Source organism: Malaclemys terrapin, chromosome 2 (assembly GCF_027887155.1).
Source record: "Malaclemys terrapin pileata isolate rMalTer1 chromosome 2, rMalTer1.hap1, whole genome shotgun sequence".
Classification (NCBI taxonomy): Eukaryota; Metazoa; Chordata; order Testudines; family Emydidae; genus Malaclemys; species Malaclemys terrapin.
The window spans coordinates 141,639,172-141,661,342 of NC_071506.1; the positions used below are offsets into that span (position 1 = coordinate 141,639,172).

Sequence of the window (22,171 nt, forward strand, 5' to 3'; positions counted from 1 at the left end):
ACATGTCTATATCAAGTATCACGTCCTTTTCAGTGACAGGGCTGGGTTTTCTGCAACCCCTACAGACAGGCAGCGCTAGAAGGCACATGGAGATGCACAATATTGCCCAGGGCAGGCCAGTGTGTTCTGTGCCTTTACGAGCAGTTTGTCCAGCAAGCCACCAGGAAGGGCTATGGTAGACAAGGCACCTTTCTCTCTGCCAGACCAGAAGTCAGGTGTATTGTGAACATTTCTATACAAAGGTGCAATTGGGGGGTGAGAGGGATGACACACCCACATTCTCACCTTTGCATTCTGGACATTCCCCAGCACCACCTCTGCATTCAGCATATCTGGCAGTTTCGACACCATCTGACTCTCGATAGGGAGCTGCTGGTTGAGTAGGGAGAGGTAATACTGCAGTTCTCCGTGCGATGTGATGAGGATCCCCTCGCCCTTTGTGTCGTACTGGGGTCTCCCAGCACGGCCAAGCATCTAGGACAAACAAAGGGTTTAATCAGATGCAGAGAAGAGCTTTCAGCCTAGCCAACAGCAGAACACTTCCCTAACCGCTGTGCCACAAGCCAGCCAGTGCTCAGGTATCCACTACAGAGCAGGAGGTGTACATGGTGCTGTGGGTCATTCCTCTGTCCTTACTCCTACCAGCACACTTACTCTGTGGTTCAGCTCATCGGACAGTCAAGATAGTCTAGCTGGGGGAGGCAGAGTGGGGGAGGCTATGGGGGAGGCTACGTTTTGTCACAGGCATTTTTAGTAAAAAGTCATGGACAGGTCACAGGCAATAAACAAAAATTCACAACCTGAGACCTGTCCATGACTTTTACTATATATCCCTAAAACTTTTCTTCTTTTGGGGGGGGAGGGGGGAGAGGGGGAAAAAGGGGGCGCCTTGGGAGGACGGCCCAGGGAGTCCCGAGGGTGCGGGGTGGGGCAGGCTCCCTATCCAGCTCCTGGGGAAGCGACGCTGCCGCTCTGCCCCAAGCTCCGGTTCTGCAGCTCCCATTGGTTGGGAACCGTGGCCAATGAGAGCTGCGGGGGTGATGCCTGCGGCTGGAGACCGCACATGGAGCTAGGAGCTGAGGGAGGGGAGCTGCTGTCGCCCTTCTGAGGATCCACCCCCCACCCCAGGTAAGCACTACCCCACACCCCAATTCCCAGCCCTGAGCCCCCCCACACCCAAACTCCTGCTACTGGGAGGTGGCGGGGTCCCAAGACTGCCCCAGCAGCAGCCAGGGTGCCCGGCCCAGGGGCTGCCCAAGCTGCTCAGGCAGCTCCCGGGCCAGGCGCACCGGCCACTGCAGAAGTCATGGAAAGTCACGGAATCCGTGACCAACACGGAGCCGTCGCTACGCGAAGCGATGGCAGCTGTGGTGTCAAAATGCACGAAGCTGATCACATGGAGGATTCATGAGGCAGATTCCAAGAGGAGAGGGACCTGCTAGGGATGGTCAGAGCAGCTTTACTGCCAGGACTTTACCTGCAGGATGTCCAGAGCACCCAGCTCTGTCCAGCGGCCTTTCTCTGGGCTGTACACCTGCGTCCCTTTGATGATGACTGTGTGAGCAGGAAGGTTCACACCCCAGGCCAGCGTCGCCGTGGAGACCAGAACCTGGAGCAGGAACACAGTGGGGTTGGTTAGCTCATTCCCACAGGAAACTCCACCAGAGATACTGTCTCTTGCTCCAATAGGACAAGTGTGCCTGAAAGTCTCCTTCCATGTACCCAAAGCTCAGTGGAGGGCCCCAGCCTAGGAGACTTGGGGCCTATTCCCAGATCTGCCACGGACTGCCTGGCCTTGGGTGAGTCACGCCTGTCTCAGTTCTGAGCGCCCCCAGAGGCTTCCGGCTCCCCAGCATCACCTTTCTGTGTGGAGACCCTCGTCTCCCTTCATTCTGACCAGGGTACTTCCAGACTGCACAGCTCCCTGCCTCAGTGTCCCAGCAGAGATACTATCCAAGGGCACCAGCTTTTCTCTTCAGAGCTGGTTAACAGGTATCAGTGCCATCATCAGAAGGTACCACACAGCACTTCCTGTGCACGCCTGCTTTACTCTTCAAGTAAAAAGCACTACAAAAAGATCAAAGAACCCACACACATGGTACTAAACTTACCAGGGTTCATTTCAACCCACACATGGATTCTGGCAGGAGCAGTCCTTCAACCCCCACCCCAAGGGTTCCTGGGGGTTACCAGTTCATCACAGCTTCAGCTCAGAACAAGCACCCCCACCGCTTTATACCGTTCAGGGGGCTTTGAGCTGCAGTTTCCAAGAGTAGGTCATTAGTAGACAATGGGGTTTCTTGAAGAATCTACACTCCTGTCAGACTTAGCCATGCTGAGCGAACACCCGGTGAAGACAGCACGAGGTCGATGGAAGAATTCTTCTGTTGGCCTTGCTAGCCTTGAGGAGGTGGGTTAACTACTGCGATGGGAGAACCCCTCCCACAGGCGGAGGTATTGTCTACACTGAAGTGCTACAGCTGGGCCACTGGAGTGTTCCAAATGGAGACAAGCCCTCAGTGAAGTTCATTCAGGATATTGTAAGGCATGTGTTGTCAGTCTGTCACAACGTTCCCTCTATTTGTACTGCAGTAGCACCGAGGAGCCCTAGTCATGGGCCAGGACCTCACTGTGCTGGGCATTGTCCCAACCCAAAGCAAATACACTCCCTGCCCCAAAGAAGTCACAAGTCTAAGGGCAATTACCCTTTCCAGCCCTTAGTTTCTCCAGCTGTAAAATAGAACCTCAGTCTCACTGCCCTCAAGGTGCTTTACAAGGTTGGGGTAGAGGGACAAGGTTATCCTGTGCTCAACAGAACCCTGCTCGTCCCACAACAGAACATCTTCCCTACAAAGCCGCTACATCCTTGTGGGCAGCAGGCAGGGCTAACTCCCACAGCTGCATCGCACCACAGGCAGAAACGGAGTAACAGGGCATGAATACGGTTCAGATCAGTCACAGACAGGTTGCAGGCAAGAAACAAAAATCTGCCAGCTCCAGCCTCCGCCGCCGTGACTGAAGCAGAAGTAGTCACAGAGGTTCGTTAAAGTCAGGAACTACTCCTAGATGATCCTCCATGACGGTAACCAAGGTGGAAGCCCACGGGCTGCTGGTGAGAGAGCCAGCTAAAGGGATATCCAAGAGCATCGATACCCATCTCTGCTTAGAGGAAAGGCTTCCTTCCTCTATCCTAGCCATGCCCTGTTCATGGACCCATTCACTACCTGGGTTGGAGCCTAGACCTCGGACCAGAGAGAACCCAGTCTGTGTGCCTCTAGAGTCACAATGAGCACTAGCTTCATTAAGACATGACAATCAACAGCCTTGCACTTCTAGTCTCCAGATGGAGCATCCCAACACATGCTGAAGCAGCAATCACCTTAAAGCACTGCTCAAGTATCTCCCAGGGACGATACCAGCCTGACCTGAATACACATGCTCCACTTGGCGCAGGGACTCACCTGAATGTGCTTGTCAGCAAACAGATCCTCCACCAGTGTTCGATCTACTCTGGTCATCCCAGCATGGTGAATAGCAAAGCCGTACGGCAACAGGTCCTTCAGCTCTAGATTCTGTAGCAAAAAGACAACTAATTACAGTCAGACCCTTTAGAGAGTGAATCCACAGAACACACTGCAGGTCAGGGGAAATCCTGGAGGGCAAACCAGGGCAGGGAGCGCCTGAGCTCCACCACTCATTAACAAGCGCTGGTCTCTCATGCTGCCATGAAACCAACACCCCCACGGGGAACAAGGATGCAGGTCCCACTGTTCCCACTGAAAAGATCTTGGTTTAATGCTGTGAGTAGAGACAAGAGGGAGAGAACGCTCGGATTCTGCGGAAACATGGCAAGCTTATGACATGTGAGCCGCAGTATTTTTGTCCCCCAAGTCTGTCATAACACACCAGCCAGACTACAGGCAAATACCCCAGCTCTCTGCCTGCCAGTTACCTTGCACTGCTCAGCTTCTGTCCTCAAGACCTCTGTAGAGGCTGAGCCCTCGCGAAGGAAGAGGCCCAGTGTATCTTTCTCCAGACACATGTCCCTGATGGCTCGGGCCGTCTTCCCTGTCTCCTTCCTGGAGTGAACGAACACCAGCACCTGTCGAGCGTACCACACAGCACTGTTATTGGGGGGCAGGCCATGGCAGCTGGCACAGAGTTCTGCCCCAGCCCATTCCCTATGCTCAGGAAAGCAAGGTGACTATGGTGCAAAAGGGTGGCCTAGAAGACACACTGGGACATGGTGCTGATGCAGCAGGTCTGGGCTGGAGCTGCTGGCCTGGTAATGGGAGCACCGCAATGCTGGAAGAGGAGAGACGCTTGGCTCTGGGAGGGACTGTAGACTCAGTGACCTGGCTCAGGAGGGAGCTCCAGCCAGCTTTGACCAGAGGGGTTGGGGTAAGGCACAGCCACATGGGAAGAATGGAAGTGCTCGTGCTGGATGGTCAGCAGGTGACAGTCAACAGGCAGAGAAACAACAGTCTGGGGTACATGCCCCTGCCTCAGCTGCTGGTAGCCAGCACAGATCTACTCTATCCACAGACAGAGACTGCAGCAGCTCTGGAGCTGGGAGCAGAGTACACAGGACAAATAGAAAAAGCCTCTCACCAGGGCACCATAACCAAGAGGCTTAAATGCACCAGCAACTAAAATACCAGCAGGACGGCAGGCCTACCTGGTTCTTCCCAGCATGCTCCATAATCTTCTCGTAGACAATCTCATTCATGATCTGGAAGCGCTTGATTGCTTTCTTCTCTGTGATTCCCACATAGGTCTGCTCCAGGGGCACTGGGCGAAAGCTGCAATGGGAAGCAGGCAGCATGAACTGGCTGGAATGGCACCTCCATGTTATGGATTTCTGCCACAGATCAGATGGTTTCTATCCAAGAATCACTGTGCAGATCCCTTCACAAGCTTCAATCCAGCCCCTCCACAGAGACTCCATGCTAAATGCTCTCCTGCTCTAGCCCAACACACGAAGAATCAATGAGTCACGTTCCGGCCAAGCATGCCTCCTTGTTTTAGTTCTATGGCAGCAGTATTCGACTGTCACTTGAATCTATTCCCTGGATGCATGGCCTCCGATATGGATGAAACTTTGCAAGCCACCTCAGAGCCATTCGAAGCTTCCCCCAAGAAGCTTTTGCAGCAGATTGGGGTGGAGAATCCCTTTTCTTCCCCTCCCAGCTTAAGTTCTGAACCCAGGTATGAGTACAACTAAGGCTATGTTTATGTCACAGAATCTGTGACTTCCAGAGACCTCCATGACATTTTCTACTTCAGCCCTGGGGCGGTGGGGCTGGAGCTGTCAGCTGGCTGGGGGACCCCGCAGCTCCCAACCACGGGCCCCGGAACGCCAAACAAGCCATTGCAGGCGCCTGAGAGACCCTGGAGCCGCAACGGGGGTGGGTGCTGGACCCCCCAACTGCCCATTTTGTCAGTTATTTTCAGTAAAAGTCAGGGACAGGTCACAAGCGTCTGTGAATTTTTGTTTGTTGCCTGTGACCTGTCCCTTTCCTAAAAATAACCGTAACAAAATCTTAACCTTAAGTCTAACTAACAGTTACACAACCTCAGGAAAATATCCCTAGGGTGCATTTCAGGGGTGCGATTCTGGACCTACACATTCTAACAGATCTCCCTAAAAGCCACAAGCTCGTCCCGTGGCTAACTAAACCAGGCTGGATGCCCAATGAAACCCTGGCACCATCAGCTGATTGACAATTACATTCTAAACCACCTCCCCACAAAGATCTCACCAAAGACCTTGGCTGCTTCCCCAACTGGATTGGAAAAGGCCCTTCCCAACCTTTCCCACACCTGTTATCAAAGTAGAATAAGCCTTTGACGGGGTCCACTCTCAGGAACGTAGCTACATCCTCATAGTTTGGGAGAGTGGCACTCAGGCCAACAAGCCTCACATCCTCCTGGGTCATCTCAATGTTGCGGATGGCTCTAGCCACCAAGGACTCCAGGACAGGGCCCCGGTCGTCATGCAGCAGATGGATCTCATCCTAGAGGAGAAAAGGGGTGGGAAGAGGTTGACTTCAAAGGGGAAAGGCTTGACTGACTTCTTTGCTGCATGTCTGGTTCATTCGTACTCCCTGATGGAACTGCATGGCCGGGCTTGCATAGGTTTAAACACCCACCTATTCATCACTACCAGATGGAGTCTCACATCAATTATGGCCTCCTCAGAAACCGTGAAGACCCTGACATAACCCCTTCTGCTGAGGTACCACGAGGCACTTCTCGAAGTGCAGTCACAGTCAGGGTCATCATCTCCCAGTGGGCTCGGGGAGACATTACTGCTACTCACCAGGATAATGAGGCGCACCAGCTGGGTATAGGTGCGCTCCCCACCCTTGCGGGTGATGATGTCCCACTTCTCGGGGGTGCAGACGATGATCTGGGTAGCGTTGATTTCTTCCTTACACAACTGGTGGTCTCCAGTCAGCTCGGCCACGTTGATGCCATAAGTTGCCAGGCGCTAGGAAAGACCAAGTATGGTTAGGCTGGATGAGAGCCCAGTGCATGTGAGGAGACCGGGAAAATCGTATGCACAATTGCATACCTCTCCCAAGACAACAAATAGGGTTTTCTGCACCGTGGCATTAAGCAAGACACGGATTCTTCCTCTTTGGTGCTGAATCACAAAGCCTGGAATAGAGGCATCAGGCCCAAGGGAACAGGAAATAAGAGGCACAACACCCTCTCCTCTCAAGGCTTGATACCCTTTAAGCTAGAGCTGAGCTGGGGCCCTTCTGAGTACAGACCTCACAGGAGCAAAGCTCCAAGTCCTTGCTCCATTCCCCCTCCCCCGCAGGTGTAGCAAGACCAGAGCGAAGTTGTTCCATTACCTTCCCAAAGCTTCCCACCATCTCCTGCACCAGAGACCGCATGGGCGCAATGTAGATGATTTTGAAGTCATCCACATTGATGGTTCCATCCATGTTGATGTGCTTCCCGATCTCGCGTAGCATGCACATCAAAGCGACGTTGGTCTTCCCCGCACCCTGTGGCACAGAATACACCTCTGTAGTCACACCCTACACACCACTGTAATCATCTTTGCATAAAACACGCCTTGTAAGGTATCAGTTAAAAAACTCGTAATTTGCTGATCAGTATTGGCCTGGTAAAATGTGTGGGGCAACATGATATGTGATTCCCCTGTATGGCGTTATTAACACACGTTCCAAACCCCACAACCCTGCCCAAAAAGACTTTGGCAAACAGGTCTGTCCTAAACAAAGGAGCGTGTACTCTGCTTAATTTGCATTTAAGCAGGAAACAGTCATCAAACAGGAAGGAAAGACAAAGGAAGTTCAAACAGTGGGGAAAAAACAGCAGGGAACATCTCTCCATATAGACTCTTTGGATCCTGGTTCTCAGCTGGAAATGTTTTTCAAGAGGGACTGAAAGAATAAAAAGGAGGGGCAAAACAGCCCCAGACACTCTTTCCCCCCCCCCCCCCCCCCATCACATTCACTGCGCCTGAAGAGACAAGGGAAGTAGGCGCTGGACTCCAGGGGGGTTTGGTCAGTAATCTGCTGGAGCACATGGTGAGAAACTTTGCTTGAATCTAATCTAGTTTAAGTCAAGTCAGGTATTAGTAAATGTCTTGTCTCTATTTTTCTTGTAACCATTTCTAACTTTTATGCCTCATTACTTGTACTCACTTAAAATTTACCTCTTTGTATTAAATAAGCTTGTTTTACTGTTTTAGCTAATCCAGTGTGTTTAACTTAAAGTATCTGAATAACTTTCACAAAAGAAACTGGCATATTATTCCTCAGTGCTGGGCAGCAACAGGACACATATTTCTGGTGGAAAATCTGGGACTGGGGGTGTGTTGGGGTCACCCTGTGGTATAACCATGGCTGGTGAGAGTCAGGCTGTGGCTTGCATGCTGGAAGGCTGTTTATGAGCAGCCCAAGAGGGAGCTACAGCAGCAAGGCATTGTAAGGCACCCAAGGTTGCAGGGGAGGGGTTAACACAGCCCTCCACTGGTCTGGATTGCACCCTGGTATGTCACACCCTGGTACATACATTGAATCAGCCCCATCATATCCACAGTCTCTCACAGCAGCCAAAGACAGATTCCCCTCAAAGTATGAGCCAGCCAGCTCCCCCACCCCCCCCCAGATGACATAAAACTACTCAAGACAGTCAAGTCCAAAGCAGACTGAAGAACTACAAAATGGATCTCTCAAAACTGGGTGACTGGGCAACAAAATGGCAGACGAAATTCAATGTTGATAAACGCAAAGTTATGCACATTGGAAAACATAATTCCAGCTATACATATCAAACGATGGGGTCTAAATTAGCTGTTACCACTCAAGAAAGATCTTGGAGTCATTGTGGATAGTTCTCTGAAAACATCCACTCAATTTGCAGCGGCAGTCAAAAAAGCGAACAGAATGTTGCAAATCATTAAGAAAGGGATAGATAAATAAGATAGAAAATATGTTGCCTCTATATAAATCCATGGTACAACTACATCTGGAATACTGAGTACAGATGTGGTCGTCCCATCTCAAAAAAGATATATTGGACTTGGAAAAGGTTCGGAAAAGGGCAACAAAAATTATTAGGGGTATGGAACGGCTTCCGTGTGAGGAGAGATTAATAAGATTGGAATTTTTCAGCTTGGAAAAGAGATGACTAAGGGGGGATATGACAGCGATCTATAAAATCATGACCGGTGTGGAGAAAGTAAATCAGGAAGGGTTATTTACTCCTTCTCATAACACAAGAACTAGGGGTCACCAAATGAAATTAATAGACAGCAAGTTTAAAATAAACAAAGGAAGTATTTCTTCACACAAGGCACAGTCAACCTGTGGAACTCTTCGCCAGAGGATGTTGTGAAGGCCAAGACTATAATAGGGTTAAAAAATTAGATAAATTCATGATCCATCAATGGCTATTAGCCAGGATGGGCAGGGATGGTGTCCCTAGCCTCTGTTTGCCAGAAGCTGGGAATGAGCGACAGGGGATGGATCCCTTGATTATTCCCTGTTCCGTTCATTCCCTCTGGGGCACCTGACACTGGCGACTATCAGAAGACAGGATACTGGGCTTGATGGACCTTTGGTCTGACCCAGTTTGGCCATTCTTATGTTCTAAGAGAGTTGGGCTACAACCCAAAGTCTGTGCTAAACAGGAGGGGCTGGAGGCACTGAGTATCTATGAGGTGGCCTCCTGTGGCAGGAGACAGCTTGGCCGGATCCTTACCGTGGGAGCACAGAGTAGCAGGTTCTCATCAGTCTCAAGTGCAGCACGGTAGAGTTTGCTCTGAATCCGGTTCAGTGTTTTGAACCCCTCAAACCCAGCCTGGGCGTATTTGGGCAGTTTGTCCACAGAAACCAGTTGCTGAAAAGGAGAAACATCATTAACATCAAAGAACAGGCCCTTTATTGTGCCGCAAGCAGGACACTCTGTGGTCTAGAAGAGACCCCCACATTGGGGAATGGCAGGGAGCTTCTTGGTCTCTCTCAGGGCTGGTCTACACTGGGTGGTGGTGGTGGTGGGGGGGTGTCGATGCAAGATATGCAACTTCAGCTAGGGGAATAGCGTAGCTGAAGTCGACGTATCTTATTTCGACTTCCCTTCTGTCCTCACAGCGCAGGATCGACAGCCGCGGCTCCCCCATCGACTCCGCTACCGCCGCTCGCTCTGGTGGAGTTCCGGAGTCGACGGGAGCACATTCGGGGATCGATATATTGCATCTAGATGAGACACGATATAGTGATCCCCCATAGATGGATCGCTACCCACCAATCCGGCGCGTAGTCTGGACGTACCCTCAGTGTGGCTGGGACATAATGCTTTGTGCAGAGCAGGTAGTAAGAGATCAGATGGGGCCCATTAGACCAAAGCATTTGGCCTAGGGGCTCCAACTGCTGATCTGCAAATCTTACCCATCACTCCGGGCAGTGACCAGCAATGCAGTCAACTAGCATAGAGGATTCTAACTCTTCGGGCCAAAACTACCGATTCTCCCAGACTCTCGTGTATCAGGCAGTTCCCACTGCACGTCAGAGCTCACAGGGCAGCCCAACTGCAAAGCAGCGATTACAGCACGTACCACAACAATCCGTAACACTGTACAACCAGCACTGACTCTTCACGACATGGGTTTGCTTGTCTCCATTTTACAGCTTGGGAACCTGACAGAGTCCAAGTGACTTGTCCAAAGTCACATGGTGAATTAGTAGCACAGCCAGAACTGGAACCCAACCTTGACTATGGCCCATGCTCATTCGCTCAGTCCAGCAGACCAGCTTGCACAAATGACTAGCAGAGGTACAGCAACAGTGCCCCCAGACCCCGCAGAGCAGCCCATCTTTAAGGTGCAAGGGGACCAGAGGCACCAATGCCAGGTGCACATCCCAGGGAAACAGAGTTTAACGCACAGGCTCCTTAAGGGTCACGTGTCAGAAGAGGCCCAAGTCCTCCTGGCCCTAGGGCACGTCGTGGAGATGCTCCCTCAACACCTGAGTCGCACACTGCGAGTGAGAAGTGCCACAAAGCCAGTAGGTTTCTGTGGGGGGTCGGGAAGAAGGGACGCTAAGTAATCCAACCCTGCCCACCGCTGACTGAAAGGGAATAGAGTCACCTACCTCTTCGGAGCCGAAGGGCTTTGGCTTCAAGGCAGGCACATGCACCTCCTCGTAGCCTTTGCGCTGCCTGCGGAACGAGCCATCGGGCAGCTGGCAACGCTTGTTGGCCATGAAATGGCTGCCCTGGGCAAACACCAGATCTTCCAGGTCCAACACCTGGCGCGGGGCCAGCACCTGGAAAAACCAGATGGGGCGTCAGAGGAAGAATGGGAGGGGCCCAGATTTAAAGGGGCAGCATTGCAACCACTCCCTCCAGCCTGCAAGTCTGGCTTCCCAAAGCTTCTCAGGCAGATCAGGGGCTTAACCTTTCACACCCCACCTGCAGGCTGCTAGATCAGGGTGTCTTCTGCACCCAGCGGTCCCTATTTAACAACAGCCCCCTTGCACTCATTCAGCCCCTCGAGCATCCTAAGAACAGGTGCCTTAAGGGACACACCTCTCCACCTTGATCCAGATCCATGGTTTCCAGGTCTGTGTCCATCCGGGACTGGCGCACACGTTCCCTGCGAGAGCGTTCCTCCTGGAGGGCAAAGGGAGAGGGCAGGTTAACATGGTGCAGACACCTCTCGGTGGGGAACAGCAGCTGCTGTGCCCTGCTCCGCACACTAGCGCCTGCTCCTGCCCTACTGCGATAGCACAGCTTCAGCTAGCTGGTCAGGCAGCTCCTCAGGGGGCTAACAAGCCATGCTTAGCACTATGGGGAAGATGACTCAGGATCAGACCCTGGTTCAGATATCTCGGCTCCCTCAGAGCACAGAGGATGTCATGCGCAAAGTCTCCATAACCCCTTCCAACTATTGAGTGGATCCGACATGCTCCAAAGGGAGTTGTATCTCAGAGGACCCCGTAACAGAGACGCAGGAGCTGCTGATTAGTAACAGCACAAGTAGGTGCAATGCTCGGCACCCAAAGCTGGATCTGGCTAATATGAAGAGAGGATGCATGGTCAGTCTACAACCAACATCAGATCAAGAATGAGGGGGGATTTGATAGCTGTTTTCAACTACCTGAAAGGGAGCAGATGACAGAAGGAGCAATGGTCTCAAGTTGCAGTGGGGGAGGTTTAGGTTGGATATTAGGAAACACTATTTCACTAGGAGGGTGGTGAAGCACTGGAACGGGTTCCCTAGGGAGGTGGTGGAATCACCTTCCTTAGGAGTTTTCAAGGTCAGGTTTGACAAAGCCCTGGCTGGGATGATTTAGATGGGAATTGATCCTGCTTTGAGCAGGGGGTTGGACTAGATGACCTCTTGAGGTCCCTTCCAACCCTGATATTCTATTATTCTAAACCTCTATGCTGTGACCCCAGTAGCACCCTCCCCTCCTTTCAATCCAGTTTATTCAGTGATTGCAGTGAAACGTGTGTGTGACATGCAGGCGAAGTGCTATTTCAATGGTGACAGCTCAGATGCAACAAGGACCTTATGGGTTCTTGCCGCTCTTCTTACCCGAATCAGATCCTCCTTCTCCGTCTCATGCAGCTGATACAGAAATTTTGACAGCTCGGGATCAGATTCCATCTTCCCCATGATCCTCTCCTTCTCGGCTTCACTTTGTGCACTAGCCAGCAGCGTACAGTACAGGACTGGAGGGAGAAAGAGGGTGAGAGAAGGCAGCTGCCTCAATGCACGGGGTCAGAGGGAGAGGGGCAAGGTGGAGAACACCTGAAGTTTCACAAAGCATGGCGCAGAGGATAGACTGCACAGAAGGCAGACGTGTGGAGAGGTGACAAAGTTGCAGCTATGAAAGCTGACAGACCAGGAGTACATTTAAAACGTAGGACAACATATGTCAATCAAGGATGTGAAAAACCCATGCCCCAAGCGTAGCTATGCGGACCTAAAACCCCACACAGATGTAACGAGGTCGACAGAAGAATACTTCTGTCACCCCAGCTACCACTGCTCAGGGAGCCGGTGTTCCTACACTGATGGAAAAACCCCTTCCATCGCCGTAGGCTGCATCTACCCTCTGGGGTACGTCGCCTCCCCTGTGCTGGTGTAAGTCCCCATAGTGCAGCCATAACCCGAGGTGTGGCTAGCAGCACGACCGGAGCAGCACACAGGCAAAGAACCAGGGTTACAGCACTGCAGGTTAACGAGGTGCCCAGTACTCACTCATCATTCTGTGCTGCCTCAGCACCTTAATGAAGTCAAAGGTGTTAAAGCCCAGGAGCAGGACAAGCTGGTTTTCACACTCCCTGTCATCGCTGGCAGTCTGGGAAAAGAAGGGACAGAAAGATGCTGGTGATGCATCTGCTGCCCGGCTTCGCCATGGGAGAGGGCAGGGGACCCAAACTCCCATTGCACAACAGATAGAACCCAACTGCATAGTAAATACCAGCTACCTGCCAGACTGACAACCCACATCCTCCATGTAACAATCAAGACTCTAAGCAACACTGGCGAGAGTCTAACCAAGTGCAGTCTGTCCCAGAACCTCTTCCTACCCTCTTAAGAGGCCCCGAGGGGCAGGACACCTGGGTCATCTATGCTGGTGCAGTTTACAGGCTTTTGAGCCGCATAAATACCGTAGATGAAGGGCTGGAACCTGAGAAGTGCTGGGCACCCTAATTCCAACTGAAGTCAAAGGGAGTGAGGATCAGGGTCATGGTTAGCATGGGAACCACCACCCCAGAGTTGGCCTCCCAGAAGAAGCAGTAACTGTCACCCAAGAGAAGGTCTGCCCATGCGTTAAATCTGATCCTCACAACGGAGGAGGGACGCGGTGGGTGTATCCTCAGGGGAAGAGTGGCACAGTGGCAAGTTGTTTCGTCGTATTAACAATTTTACTATGGAAAAATCGGTCCAAACTGTAAAGAACTTTCCCAGGGAGCTTCCTGTCTTCCAGCCAGGCAGGCCCTGAGTCTGGAACCTTCTCAACCCACAGAGGCAGGATAATTGGCCACATACCTTTAAGATCTCTAGCACCTCATCTGCTTTCTTCTGGGACACGATGGCATCGTCATAGAAGCGACTCAGCTGCCGCTGAAGCCAAAAGGCATCGATGTCTCGGGGATGCAAGTCTCTCTTTTTGGAGCTCATCAGCTCACCAGATGCCACCAGCTGAAAGTCAGGCAGTGTCTCCTTACAGCCGTCCTTCGCCCACACAGAACTGAGTCCACAGGACAGACACAAACAGCCCTTGGGTATTGCCCCAGCCGTCATGTATGTGAGCAAAGCCCTGGCAGCAGCAGTCAGACTAGGGACACCAGAGCACTTAATCGTAATGACGGTGCTTTGACCGGACGATAGCAAAGCTAAGGAAGTCTGCTGGACCTGGGAGAAACTACTTCCTCCTACCCGCCTTGCAAGTTGGAGAGAAATGGAGAAAAAGGAGCTACCAGCATCAGGACAAAGAGGACAGAACAGGGTTTAAAGAGACTCACAGGGGGAGACTGGGAGAGCCACACAGGAAGTTTTGGGCAAGAGAGGGGTATGATGCTGGCAAATCCAGTGCCAGCTCATGCCAAGGCCCCAGGCCTCACTGGACACAAATGCATACCTGGAAACAAGTCCGGCTCACCTGTGTGTTAGTACTGTTAACACAGATATTGGAGTTGTAAGAACGTGTTTGGTGCTTATACCGTAGCTTGCAAAGTGCTGCATGCACTAGCGCAGGGGTAGGCAACTTTTCAGAAGTGGTGTGCCGAGTCTTCATTTATTCACTCTAATTTAAGGTTTCGCGTGCCGGTAATACATTTTAACGGTTTTTTAGAGGTCTCTCTCTAAGTGTATATTATAGAACTAAACTATTGTTGTATGTAAAGTAAACAAGGTTTTCAAAATGTTTAAGAAGCTTCATTTAAAATTAAATTAAAATGCTGATCTTATGCCACCAGCCTGCTCAGCCTGCTGGGTGGGGGGTTCAGGGCAGAGGGCTGGGTGTGGGGAGACTCGAGGTCAGGGCAGAGGGCTGGGGTGTGTGTGGAGGGTGCAGGGCAGAAGGCTGGGTGTTGGGGGGGACTCGAGGTCAGGGCAGAGGGCTAGGGGGGGATGTGGAGGTGCAGGGCAGAAGGCTGGGTGTTCGGGGGGACTCGAGGTCAGGGCAGAGGGCTGGGGTGTGTGTGGAGGTGCAGGGCAGAAGGCTGGGTGTTGGGGGGTTCAGGGCAGAGGGCTGGGGGTGTGTGGAGGTGCAGGGCAGAAGGCTGGGTGTTGGGGGCAACTCGAGGTCAGGGCAGAGGGCTGGGGTGTGTGTGGGGGGGTGCAGGGCAGAGGGATGGGTGTGTGTTGGGGTGGGGGGGTGCAGGGCAGAAGGCTGGTGTGCTCGGCTTGTGGGGGTGCTCCCAGCCCCCTGCCCTGAGCGGCTCATGGCAGGGGGCTGGGAGGGATATGCCCTGTTCCACCCCCTGCCCCCAGGCCTGTCCCTACCTCTCTCTGCCTCCTCTACAAAGCAGCGAGCGCTTGGCTCTGCTCCTCTGGGAAGAGGAGGGGCCGGAATGCACCACATTGTGCGAAGAAAGGGGGGAGGAGGGAAGCTTGGCTGCCGCAGGACCAAGCTTCTGCCTCCTGCCCCTGCAGGGGAGAGCGGTGCCGGGGGGGCTGAGTGGGGCGGGGGGCCGGGACCCCCCCCACCGCTCTCCCCTGCGGGGGCAGGAGACAGAAGCTTGGTCCTGCGGCAGCCAAGCTTCCCTCCCCCCCCCCTTTCGTCGCACAATGTGGTGCATTCCGGCCCCTCCGCCCCTCCTCCTCTCAGTGGGCAGCAGCGTGCCACTCAGAATCGGCTCGCGTGCCATCTTTGGCACGCGTGCCGTAGGTTGCCAATCACTGCATTAGCACTTGTACACACTACCACTTACGTCGATATAACTTATGCCGCTCAGAGGTGTGAATAACCCTTCCCCCACTAAGCAACACAAGTTACACCGACCTAAGCGCCAGTGTGGACATAGCTACCCCGCCTCTCGCAGAGGTGGTTTTATTGTGTCGACAAGAGCGTCTTCATCAGAAGCACTACAGCAGCGCAGCTGCACTGATGCAGCGTTTCTAGTGTAGACTAGCCCTTAGCTTCGCCTATATGGGTTACCTAGGGAGGTGGTGGAATCTCCTTCCTTAGAGATTAAGGTCAGGCTTGACAAAGCCCTGTCTGGGATGGTTTAGATGGGAATTGGTCCTGCTTTGAGCAGGGGGTTGGACTAGATGACCTCCTGAGTTCCCTTCCAACCCTGATATTCTGTGATTCTAGGAATGGTGGAAAAACAGGCAATTGCCTTCTGTGAATAATTAACGAGGATGCTTAAGAAATAAGGGCCTATTGTTCCGAGGGACTCCAGCCTGTCAAAGGCTTGAAATTGTATAAAAGGTCCAGGGGTCCTCCTTCGGTCATCTCAAATCTGCTTAAGCTTCATCAGGGGAAGTTTGAGTTGCAAGATGAGATCCCAGTTAAGCTGGTACACCCTGGATATGATATTGGACATTGGACTATAACCTATGGACTAAATTCCAAAAGAACTCTTTGCAGCTACAAAGCTCACCATCTCTGCTATAAATCTGAATCTCAAGAATTGAACTCATGTTTGTATGTATATTGATCTTTTAACCATACTCTCTCTTTTCTTTTTTTAATGAATTTTAGTTTAGTTAATAAGAATTGGCTGTAGCGTGTATTTGGGTAAGATCTGGAATACTCATTAACCTGGGAGGTAATGTGTCCAATCCCTTGGGATTGGTAGAACCTTTTTATATGATGAAGTAAGATTTTCATTAATCTTCATCATATCTGACTTGGGTAGTTAGATGGAGGCCTGAGGCTGGGTTACTTTAAGGGAACTGTGTTTTGGACTGCTGAGTAACCAGTGAGGTATAATAGAAGCTGTTTAGTGCTAGCTTGGTAAATCTAAGTATTGAAATATCCACCAGCTTTGGGGTTGTCTGCCCATTCTTTGCAGTTCACCCTTATTGAGTGACCTCAGCTGGCTCTGCTGGGAATCTGGTCACACTGTCACTCATTTGTTGTGTATATTACCTGCTTTAACCTTGCAAACTCTCATTTCCTCTTCCTAGTTAATAACTCTTTAGTTAGTTTGATATAGGATTGGCTACAAGCATAGTCTTTGGTGAGAGATCTGGGGTACAACTGACCTGGGGTAAGTGACTGATTGTGATTTTTGGTATAACTTACCATCGATCACAGAGGCAGGCTTGCCTGGGTGGCAAGAGAGACCAGAGTGCCCAAAGGGACTGTCTGACTCTAGGGTAAGGCTGTTAGAGGGTATGAGGAGTTCACACTTGTTACTTGGTTGGTGAAATGTATTTAGAGAACATAAGCTTGGGGTTTGTGCCCTGGTTCCTGACTCTGCCCTGAGGTTGGCACCCACGCTCGTGTGCCCCTCCAAACAGCGTGACATCACATAGGGGTCCTGATTAACTGCAGGCCAGCCAAGTTCACAGAAGGCAAGCTGTGGGCAGAAGGCTTCTGGTTCAGAATACAAGCCACACACTTCTGCAGAGGGACCCTGGACACAAAGAATACTCTGGAATGGTGAGGAAATTGAGGTAGGGAAATGCATGGCAGATTTTTATATAGACCTGTGTATTTCTCACTCTATTAAAAGAAAGAACAATTGTGTTTTAGAATCCTGTGCAAAATGCCTGTGTTTCATGAATTACATCTACCATGTGCTCCATGAAGGAAACTATGGCCCCAAACCACCACCCAGCTGGTGTTCTGGGATAGGGGGTGTTTAACCTACAGGGTAAGCGTGAGGGTCAGCACCGGTTCTGGGGCGGGACACGGGGTCACAGCTCTCAGCAGGGGTATACCACATAGAAGTTCTGCTCCCTAAGAGCGTGCTCAGAGGTTCTAAGACAACAGCAGTGCCTGGACTCCGTTCTGACTCTGGGGGCTTAAGACACCCAAGTATTCAGCGGTTGGCTTCCCGTACAGCAGTCCAGCAGGGGGCCCTCAGCTAGATCTGACACACTAGTGTCTGCTATCACAGTTAGGAATGAAGTCCCCATAGCTTTAATACAGCCACCAACTTCAAGTCAACCCTCCAGCGATAGGAAAGTAGCCTTGCGCTTCCTGCTTGGAAACTCACATTGGCTGAGAGGGTGCAGCGGACAACGGCCTCGTCCCCCTCCATGTCATCATCAGACGCCTCATCCCGTACTTCACCATACACGTCCTCATCGCCTTCCTGTTGGAACACACAGCTCCTGTGAAAGACTCTCTCCCAAGGAAACCTCATGGAGAAGATCTCTAGGTCCCCCCCACACCTTGGATAGGAGTGCTAGAAATGCCATTCCTACCGAGAGCTGGCCGAGCTAGTCCTTCCTCCAGCAGCAGAAACATCATACTGTGGTTAAGGCAGAAGATCACAGGACTTTGGGCAAGTCCCATCATCCCATACCTCAGTCTCCCCATTTACAAGATATGAGCATATCAGGGATGGCGCTCCTCGTACTGCAAGCTCAATAGAAGTGAGCATTATCATTGTAGTCTGGCATCTTGCTTTCAGTTGTGGCCAATACCAGATGCAGCCAAAGTCCGTAGAAAAAATAGTGCACCAAGCCAATTGGTGCACCCCTAAATTATTGGAGTGAGAGAAGATCTTTCATCCAGCAATCGTCTATGGCCTAGAGCAGAAAGAGGGACAGTTCCTTATAGTCCCATCCTAGCCACGTGTCAGGTCCCTTGCTCAGGCTCACTGTTATTCTTCTCAGTACTCCCCTGGGGCAGCTAGTCCCTCGGGTTAGTTCTGTTTTTGATGGACCACGTTTCCACTGAGCTCGCTGCAGGCAACCCTCATCTGCCTTGTGATGTTAATGTGCACTCAGAACTCATTGGTGCGTACAAGGCCTTTCAATCCTTTCCCACCTCAAGACCTTCAAAAGTAAGTGCTACCAATGACTCAGAGGTTCCTGTATTGTTCTGCCTTAAGGAACCAGCCAAGGCAATTCTTTTCAGACCCTCATTCAGGTGAGTGAGGCAGAAGAGCAATTATATTAAATAGTCCCAAGTGGCTCACACTTAGAAAAGGCATTGCAGGAAACAGGAAGTCAGAGAGAGAGCAAGTTTCAATCTGAAAGGGACTGTTGAGGAGGCCAGGAAGTCTGACAGCTGATCAAAACCAAGCAGCTGGCCTGTGGGCCAAGCCATAGAATTCATACACATTTCTGTGAAAGGTGGTACAGCTTAGTACAGCAATTTACCAAGCCTTCCAGTGCCAGGAAGCAGGGTCTAAGCTTCTGGCTTGACTCAGCCTCGCTGGCCAACATGGCTGAGATTGAGCCAAACTCCAGCTCCCCGCGTCCCCAAGCCCTGTCCACAACCAGCAGCAAAAAGAAGAGGGACAGCTCAGCCACCACCTTAGAAGCGTCTGATCACTTACCTCTTCATCAGACTCAAACTGCACATTCACTCCGTACGTCTCATCAATGTTATCATCTGCAAAGGGGGACGGAGTCAGAAGGGTGCAGGCCCAAGCTCAACCCACTTATCCCCCTTTTGCACCACTAGAACGCAAGAGCACCCACTAAAGCATGGAGAGCACACCCAGGGAAAGGCCAGAACATAGATACGTTCCCACTAGAGGCTAAGTGGAGAAAATATCACTCGTTTTATTTGTGACTGAATCAGGATTTGAATCGAAAAACTAAACGTTATCCATGGCTGTCTCTGGGAGTTGTATGCATGGCTTAGGCTAGGCAGGGGTGAGCAAACTACGGCCCACGGCCGTATCGGACCCCTCAGAGCTTTTGATCCGGCCAGCAGGATTGCCCCCCCGTGGTGCCGTGGGCCCTGCATCACTCTCAGAAGGGGCCCCTGGATGGGTGGGGCAGAGGGCTCTGTGCTTTGCCCATACCTCCAGGCACTGCCCCCACAGCTCCCATTGGCTGGGAATGGCAAACTGAAGCCAATGGGAGCTTCAGGGGAGGTACCTGGATGCGTGGCAAGGGCAGCGCACGCAGAGCCCTCCGCTTCCCCTCCCCCAGGGGCCGCAGCGCTGCCTGGAGCGGTGTAGGGCCGGGGACAGGGCAGGCAGGGAGCGTGCCGCTGCCACCCTAGAGCCGCTTTAGGTAAGTGGCGCCAGGCCGGAGCCCGAACCCCTCCTGCACCCCGTCCCCCAACTCCCTGCCCTAAGCCCTCTGCCTGCACCTCGCACCCCAATCCCCTGCCCTGAGCCCCCTGCTGCACCCTGCACCCCAACCCCCACCGCATACCTCCTGCACCCCAACCCCTGGCCTGAGCCCCCTCCTGCACTCCGCACCCCTCCTCCCTTCCCTGAGCCCCCTCATACACCCCGCACCTCTCCTCTGCCCCAATCCCTTGCCCTGAGCCCCTTCTTGCACACTGCACCCCCTCCCATACACCGCACTTCCTGCCCCGGCCCTACATACAATTTTCCCACCCAGATGTGGCCCTCGGCCCAAAAAGTTTGCCCACCCCTGGGCTAGCATGTAGCCCTTAGTCTCCAAGTGCAATAACTATTTACCACCAAAACCCAAAGAAACATTTTTAAGCCCCATCTCAGTTTAAAACACTTTCTAGCCTCCCTGTATACAGGCACTGTGCCTCGTCTGTGCCCCAGCTATTGAAATATGACATGCTGACAACCCGTATACTGTGCTCTGTGAGATAACACACGGGAGCAGTCCAGGCGCAAGCTCAAGGGTGATCCCTACCCATGTTCTGGATCTCCTTGTCACCACCATAGTCTGAGATCTTCTTGCCCAAGTTCACCAGCACATGGTAGCGGGTGTCATCCGTCTGTCCCAACAGCAAATCAATTTCCTTCCGCCTCTCTTTGTCTCGCAGCTTCTCGTTCTTCAATACAGCCAAGACCTCGTCCGCTGCTCCACAGAGAATGTCACGTGGCTGCAGAAGAAATGAGAACAGCTGCAACACACCTAATTTGGGGGATGCTCCATGTACCTGACTGGGATAAGCACTGCCACTGCTCAGCTGTGGAACTAGAAGACAGGCTCACATTTATGGACTAAATGCTTCCAGCTCTCTGTCTACAATAATTATCTCCATGGAAAAACAACCGATCTGGAAGCATTCCCCTCTAAAACACTGCAGCACTGTGCCAGCACATGAGAAACAGCAACGGCCACGACCCTGCTCAGAAGTCAGATCCCATCTTACAGTAAGGGCAGTCACTCCAGGCAGCTCAAGGGTCCTATGGAGACAGTATCTCAGGTGAAGAGCTTTAGCACCCACAAGCGGTTATACATCTCACTAGCTTGCAACAGAACCATTAGCTGTCAAGGATCCAAAGACCAGCTTATTGATTTGTCTGAGCTACAGCTCTGCCAGCTATTTGCCTCACACACACATACACTAGGGGTTCTGACAATTCCACTCGGCTGATGTGTCTACAAAGATACCCTCACAGGTCCATGCACATCCTTACCTGGTCCCCAAGGGCTGCCTGAATGAAACTTAGCAGCACCTCATAGGTCTCCCGGGTCTCCTTGGTTTTGGGTTTGTAGATGATTCCCACCATCTCGTCAATGCCCTCAGAGAGCAGCGTATAACCCTTCATTTTGTTGATATCATGCCTGTCCTCATCACGCTTCCTCCTCCTAGAAAGCAGGGCAAGGAAAACATCACACAAGCCAATCAGCAGATGAAGTTGCTTCTCCAAACTGTGCCAGTCCTTCTGGCTGGGAAAAGACAATGGACAAGCAACCCTCTGATGAAACTTTTTCTGTCCCCACATTTGACTTTAAACCGGTCAACATGCAGTAAAAGTCACCAATCTCTCACCCCTCACCTACCCAATGAAGGACCATCATTCTAATCTGGGGTCATTTACCCTTCATATAAAACATCACAGTTTAGGTGCAAGAGTTAAGGTGGTGTTGGACGTTTTAAAACTAAAACGAAACATGTTTACTAGGTTTGCTTGCATTTTTATTAAAATTAAAAAACATTTTTCATTGGGATTTAACCATTAGCTTCAGTATTTGTAACTTCAATCCTGAAACACGAGGCTAGTGCAAAAGACACCGAATGGTCAGTTTCCCTATCGATTGCCATGGTCTAAGTAGTGTAAAATTAGAAAGTAAGCACTTAACATACATGGTGGCAAAGAGTTTTTTTTAATAATTCAAGCTATCAATAGCTCAAGGACGTTTTTAAAATGTGATTTCTTTAAAAAGCCTGACAGTACCCCTTCAAATGTATTTTCTATCCATGGCACAAGAAGTTACTTTCATTTGTTTCAAGTTCAGTAAAAATTATCGCTGCCTGGCCAGTTCACATGAAACTCTCCTTCTCCACTGCAGTACTCGGATGCGAGAACATTAACTCAGCATTAAGTCTGATGCAATTAAGATCTTAAAGTCATGGAATTTCAAGTTGAGGTTCCTCAAAACAACCTTCACTGCTCCTTCCTGCATCTGTGTGGCGTAACAGAATCGTTCTCTATAGGGTTACACCATCTGCACTAAGGGTTATAGAATAAGTTGCAAGTAAAACAAATCAAGAGTACACAGCTGAACTTGCATAAGAAGCAATGTTGAGGAGGGCTGTGAGCAGGCATCACTTTAAGAGCACACGCTTTAAGGGTTTTCCTAGATAACTGC

The 22,171-nt window shown here is 51.4% G+C and overlaps 1 protein-coding gene across 1 annotated transcript in view; it reads right to left on the minus strand.

The window, feature by feature from the left end:
* SNRNP200 (small nuclear ribonucleoprotein U5 subunit 200) overlaps positions 1–22,171 on the minus strand; it is a 43,199-nt gene that overhangs the window by 17,691 nt on the left and 3,337 nt on the right. The window contains exons 3-20 of the mRNA XM_054017560.1: positions 20,995–21,166; positions 20,261–20,453; positions 18,967–19,022; positions 17,674–17,772; positions 13,547–13,699; positions 12,752–12,851; positions 12,083–12,219; positions 11,071–11,154; positions 10,635–10,808; positions 9,247–9,384; positions 6,864–7,019; positions 6,323–6,493; positions 5,824–6,017; positions 4,679–4,802; positions 3,953–4,102; positions 3,462–3,572; positions 1,478–1,609; positions 286–474 (exon numbers count right to left, since the gene is read on the minus strand). Coding sequence (XP_053873535.1) covers positions 286–474; positions 1,478–1,609; positions 3,462–3,572; positions 3,953–4,102; positions 4,679–4,802; positions 5,824–6,017; positions 6,323–6,493; positions 6,864–7,019; positions 9,247–9,384; positions 10,635–10,808; positions 11,071–11,154; positions 12,083–12,219; positions 12,752–12,851; positions 13,547–13,699; positions 17,674–17,772; positions 18,967–19,022; positions 20,261–20,453; positions 20,995–21,166 — 2,533 coding nt within the window. The remainder of the gene's footprint in view (positions 1–285; positions 475–1,477; positions 1,610–3,461; positions 3,573–3,952; positions 4,103–4,678; positions 4,803–5,823; positions 6,018–6,322; positions 6,494–6,863; positions 7,020–9,246; positions 9,385–10,634; positions 10,809–11,070; positions 11,155–12,082; positions 12,220–12,751; positions 12,852–13,546; positions 13,700–17,673; positions 17,773–18,966; positions 19,023–20,260; positions 20,454–20,994; positions 21,167–22,171) is intronic.